The sequence below is a fragment of the Papaver somniferum genome, unplaced genomic scaffold (genome assembly GCF_003573695.1).
Source record: "Papaver somniferum cultivar HN1 unplaced genomic scaffold, ASM357369v1 unplaced-scaffold_21, whole genome shotgun sequence".
Classification (NCBI taxonomy): domain Eukaryota; kingdom Viridiplantae; phylum Streptophyta; class Magnoliopsida; order Ranunculales; family Papaveraceae; genus Papaver; species Papaver somniferum.
Genome location: NW_020631041.1, coordinates 6457144 through 6463096, shown reverse-complemented (window position 1 = coordinate 6463096; position 5953 = coordinate 6457144). Strand labels below are relative to the sequence as shown.

General features: G+C 39.0%; 1 protein-coding gene across 1 annotated transcript; it reads left to right on the top strand.

Annotated features, from left to right (window-relative positions):
- The first annotated feature begins 350 nt into the window (after nucleotides 1-350).
- On the top strand, nucleotides 351-2131 carry LOC113339499 (F-box protein At3g07870-like). Its single transcript, XM_026584759.1, has 3 exons — nucleotides 351-1538; nucleotides 1825-1905; nucleotides 1952-2131. The coding sequence occupies exons 1-3, from the start codon at nucleotides 351-353 to the stop codon at nucleotides 2129-2131; spliced, it is 1449 nt and encodes a 482-aa protein (XP_026440544.1).
- Nucleotides 2132-5953: the final 3822 nt, after the last annotated feature.

Sequence of the window (5953 nt, the reverse complement as noted above, 5' to 3'; positions counted from 1 at the left end):
GTCAAACTGTCAAAACATCCAAAAATGCAGTCTCAATACAAACCCAAACACCAAAGGGAACTGTTCGCAGAAGAGACTTCGGAAAGAGACTAGAGAAACTAGATAGCCTATATGGGAAGAACTTGGTGCGAGTTGGAGCCTACTAGCATGCAAAGAGGGTCGAGTTTGTTCTCTGTGATATCAGTGACCCCGGAGAAGGTATATGACCTTTGACCTATTTCCTTAATAGCGTCCGTGGGTTTCCACCATCCATCTATAAAAAGGAAACACACGTACCAGTTTGTGTTTAGGGTTCAGGGTTCTCATCGGAAGGAAGCTAGAGAAGAAATCTATACCAAACCAACAGCATAATGGAAAAGCTTCACACGGATATCGTGGAGAATATACTTGATCGATTACCAATTCAGACAGTTTTAGCAGCCAAACAGGTATGCAAAACATGGAAAATTCTCCTCCGTAGTAAGACTGATAAGGTAGGTTTGCTCGTCGCTAAATCATGCCATTATCATGTAAACGGAAACAGAACTTATTCTGGAGATCAGTTTGATCTTATTCATGGGAAGATGAAATACAATTACTCTTATCATATACTTGATGAGATGCACAACTACCGCAATTCTTTTTCACTCTTACCATATCCTGGATATCAGTCTCAGTTTGATTATGACATGCTTGGGTCATGCAATGGTTTGGTTTGTATCCAAAAACGATGTTATTGGAATCTTGCAGAACCTTTTTTAATTTGCAATCCCATCACCGGAGAAGTTGTGCATGTTCCTAAAACTAATACATACAGATTGGCCGGTTGGGCATCGAACTTCATAATTGGGTTTGGTTATTGTGATTCAAAGAACGAATACAAGATTGTTAGAACGTACACGCTCTGCATGGAGCCAAGGCTGGCTCCGGCTTGTGTCCAAGTTTATACTATTGGTGGTGACAGGGAGTGGAGAAAAAAAGAATGCATCATCAATATTCCCGAATCGGGTTCACGAATAGGTATCTATGCAAATGGATCTCTTCATTGGCTTGACCTACGTAATTCCATTAAGCACAAAGATTGTTCTATCATAGCCTTCGATTTGGAGGATGAGAAGTTCCATTTTATTGCAATTCCATGTGTTGAAGATGTTCAGTACAAACAATATCGCGTCAATTTGCTGGGAGGGGATCATCTGTATTTGGTGCACACAATCTATCAAAACCACTGCACGAATATCTGGGCATATAAGAGAAAAAATACCAATATCCCTAAAGGAAAATATAAAGACACCAGTTCATGGCATTGGATCAAGGAGTTCAACATAGAGTGGGAAGAGACGTTCTGGAAAGATGTGCTCCTCTTTGTGCCCATAGCGATTACACGGTACGATGAATTTCTATTGCTTAACAATCACAAGACCCTCTACTGTTATGACCTTAAAACTTCCACAATGAACCAACTTTTGGATGGTGACAACATGATAAACGTAATTCCTCACGCAAACAGCATCGTTTCTATGTCGACGTCGGAAGATCTTAAAAACGGTTCAAGATTGGTTTGAAGACCCTGGTATCGCTTCGAAGACCATGTACCAGACAAGAGGGAAAAGATTAAAGAACGGAGAATTGAGTTTTTGAGTTCCACGTAAACGAAGACAGTACTATTTTTTCTTGGATAGTGATTTTCATTTTCAGTAAGTTCATCTTGTAATCCGAATTGCTTATTCATACGATGATTAATAAATAATAAGCTCCGAGTGTCAAGGAATATTCATTTCACTGGCTGGAAAATCGACTCAGGTGCAATCTTTCTTAAGTTCCATTTCAATGTATCAAATGCAGTATTTTAAGCTTCCTAATAAGACTGCACGGGCCATGGACAAAATTCAGCGCAATTATTGGTGGAACAAGAACAACTACAAAGTACTCTACATGAAAAGTTTCTATGTGCAATCTCATGGTACTACAGCGCATATACTTGGTCGATGGTCTCCTCCTCCTACCTAAAGGCTGGGTTCAGATTAATGTTGATGCTTCTAAACTTTGTGCTAACCTTATCACTGGAATTGTGCTAATAAGATCTGATGCAGGTGCTTTTGGAGGAGAAAATGTTTCAGAACACAAGATTCAGACATGCAAGTCAAGCTGAGGCAGAAAGAGTATTAAAAGTGTGTGTATGGGCTCAAGGTTTACAGCAGCCAGTTTGATCAAGATTGTAACTCCCTTTATTAGGCATTTACCTCCATATAACAAACACTTATATCTTATCACAAGCTACGTCAGCCATGGAGTAAGCTGGCAAAACCTAAAATCTCTTTTATAGATCCATTCCAAAGTAGTAATTACATAACTAACAACTTGCCCTCTACCAAGACAAGAACATTTCTTGGCAAGAATATCAGCTGAAATTTTTATTTCTTTGAAGCCGTGCTTGAATTGCAGAAGAGTAATTCTGTGAGCAACACAGTGCCACCTAGTTTGCACTCTAGCCAGAGCTCAACATCTTCATGAGTTTGTGATGCATTGTAGTTATAAATCCCCGCTCATTGACTTTTATCTGCCAACTATCATTTCATAGTTTGACTCTCTCTCTAGCCTTAAAGAGTTGAGAAAACACTTACCAGAATATTATTCATCAGGTTCATGGACCACTCTATTTATTTATTTATTTTTGTGTGGATTATCTATTACTAGGCAAGTTTCTTCCAAGAGTAGAATTATCCGGTATCAGTTCATGACTAGTTTGAGGCCTAATATTGGATCTATCTACTACCGGACTTAAACTAACACAACTTGGCGGATCCATACTCCATAGTCCAACTTACAAAACTATTAAAAGCTCTTGCATCCATACTGATGATACCACTACCATTCCATTTTGATGCGTAAATTTCCCCCCCATTAAAAAAAAAATCCCTTGCACTAACACAAACACAAATAAAAAAAAAAAATTGTCCACAATACTGGCATTTTAATGCAAAACAAGTCTCATAAATTTTAAATCTACAACGTGCATGACATGGTAACTTATACATTTTATGTCATGGAGATACGCCGGATCCATCTGTATTCAGTGACTTTACGATTATAAATTGACAAACAAGAATTTAGGTCGATAATAGGTATTCGGTCCAGTCAATACATAAGGAGAGCTGCATCTTTAAGAAATCGCCAAATTTTATTAGAGATAACCGAGAAGGGTATACAGATCGATAGTGAAATTTTATGACCTATTACTATTTCCTTATTAGCGTGCATGGATTTCCCTGTTAGTGTGTGTTTCCAACAATGGAGCCTATCTTTAAAAAGGAAACACACCAGTTTGGGTATATATTATATATAATCTCATCGAAAGTAAGCTAAGAGACGAAATCTATACCAACAACATTATGGAGAAGCTTCACATGGATATCGTACAGAATATACTTGATCGATTACCAATTGGGACAGCTTTAGCAGCCAAACAGGTATGCCATACATGGAGAATTCTCCTCCGTAGTAAGACTGATAAGGTAGGTTTTCCGTTAAATCATATCGTGATGGAAACGGGGACAAAATTTATTGTGGTGATCACTTTGATATTATGCATGGGAAGATGAAACGAAATTACTCTTATCATATACTTGAAGAGATGCACGACTACGACGTCTATTCATATCGGGGGTATAAAACTATAGATTCGTGTTACATGCTGGGATCATGCAATGGCTTGGTTTGTTTCCAGAGACAAGAATGTAGTTTACATCTTCAAGAACCTTTCTTAGTTTGCAATCCCGTCGCCGGAGAAGCTTTGCATGTTCCCAAAACTAATACGCGCAGAATCGGCATCGAATTTTATATGTGGGTTTGGTTATTGTCATTCAAAGAACGAGTACAAGATTCTCAGAGCGTACCCGCACTGGTAAGACCGTAGGAAGGCTCATATCCAAGTTTATACTCTTGGTGGTGACAGTGAGTGGAGAAACAAAGACGAATCCATCAATATTTCAAAGTCTAAACGAATAGGTACCTACGCGAACCGAGCTCTTTATTGGTTGGACCTCAAAGACTGTTCCATCATATCCTTCGATTTGGAAGATGAAAAGTTCCATTCTATTGAACTTTCGTGTTCGTGTGCTCAAGATGTTTAATACAAACGTGACGCCCAGTTACTGGGAGGGGATAATCTCTATTTGCTGTATACAATCTATGATAAACATTGCACGGATATTTGGGCATATAAGAGAAAAAACATCAACATCCCTAAAGAAAACTTCAAAGACACGGATTCGTGGCATTGGATCAAGGATTTCAGCATAGAGTGGGAAGAGCCGTGTAACTACCGGAAGTCCAGTAGCACACCCAAATAAGAAGAGAAACTGATCTAAGACATGATAAAGGTTACGAATAAGAAATTATTTATTGTTTAACCACCCCAAGTAGTGAAAATACAAGTTCTTGTCTCTCACTCTAAGCAACGCTCTCCTCTCCAAAGAATACGACCCCCTATACATTGCCCAAGGACCCCTATTTATAGACCGATCGACCCTAATGGTGTACAGCTCATTTTACTTCGACCGCATCTCGTGGAGATGCTTTATACTTCTCCCAGATCATTTTCCATAAAGTTTTCCCTTTTCTTTCGCTGACAACTTTGGATGTTTGTCGGGACAGCTGTCTCTTTTCTTGCTCCATAATTTACTGACTTCGCCAATTATCTTTTCAGCCAAGTAACCTTATTTCGCAACCTTTACTTCGTGATTGGTATCTTGCCGGGTACTCCAATTGATCCTTCGCAACTTAGACTCTTCAAGTGAGTTACCTCGCCTTAATATGATATTTCGTGCATGGTTTTTCATTTCGTTAATCATTCAATAATCACGATCCTGACTTGATTTGACAAGTCACTGACGAGGATTTTCGGGGAATAGTGTAAGATCTTTTGGCATGACTCCCTTGAATGACTCGTGTCTTCTCCTACGTCCACGTGGCGAATCGTATCTTTGGTATCTACATTTTTCCTTTTCTTATTCTACTCGAACGAGGTGAGGGTGGAATAAGAACCGTCTGAAGTTGTATAACCTCCATGTATCCACTCTCATGCTCTCCACGTGGTCTCTTTCCCCATGCAACCGCTGATTACCGGTTCGTATTCTTTGATCATGGGTAGCCTGGTTTGACCAGTTATAAATACCCTCATCCTTTTAGAATTTTGTTTTCTAACCTTTCTTCTTCTCTCCCTTTTACCGTCTTTTCCAAATTTAGGACTTGCTTCATTCTGCTTCAATGGCTCCCAAGAATATCCCTAACCCTACCATATGAGGAATTCAAAGTTGACTTCGAGAGGATGGGTTTTTCTCTGTCCCCAGCGATTGATTCTACTGCTTCTCCTCCGGTTACAGCTACCAAATTCATGGAGCTGAATTACCGGTGGATTCAGTCGGGGATTTGGACTCCTACGAAGATGTTGATTACCGTCGGTCAACTGAAAGCGGGCCTTTCTTTTCTCTTGTATGATCCAAAGAACCCCCTACTTTACGAGATCCTAGTTAAGCTTCAACGAGGTGTCTATCAATTGTGTGGAGACGTTATTCGTCTTTCCAATGAGTTCGTCAGAAGGTCTAATGACGGTCTGGTAGGCTCAAAATCCTACAATAATAATACTGCAAGTGCACAACGTCTAACTAGTAGACAATGGCAAGTACAGGTCGTTCCTATGAGGAGTGTGCAAATACTACTACTGGCTAATACCTAAAATCAAATAACCAAATTGACAATGTTTTAACGGTTTTCAAGAATTCAGAATAAAGTGAAATAATAAATAATTTTAACGATAAACAGAATGATAGAAGGTTGTTAGGATTTTCGGTTTCCACCAATTAATTATGCAAACTCTACTAATCTTTAAAAACCTATTACATGCATTTTCGAATATTGTTTCTCCGTTGTAATTTTTCTTCGCTTCATGGGTAGTGATTCTAAAGCATTACTT

Coding starts and splice junctions, on each gene's coding strand:
- LOC113339499 (XM_026584759.1), top strand. CDS start 351: ATGGAAAAGCTTCACACGGATATCGTGGAGAATATACTTGATCGATTA. Junction 1,539..1,824: donor TTAAAAACGGTTCAAGATTG/GTTTGAAGACCC, acceptor TATCAAATGCAG/TATTTTAAGCTTCCTAATAA. Junction 1,906..1,951: donor GGAACAAGAACAACTACAAA/GTACTCTACATG, acceptor ATGGTACTACAG/CGCATATACTTGGTCGATGG.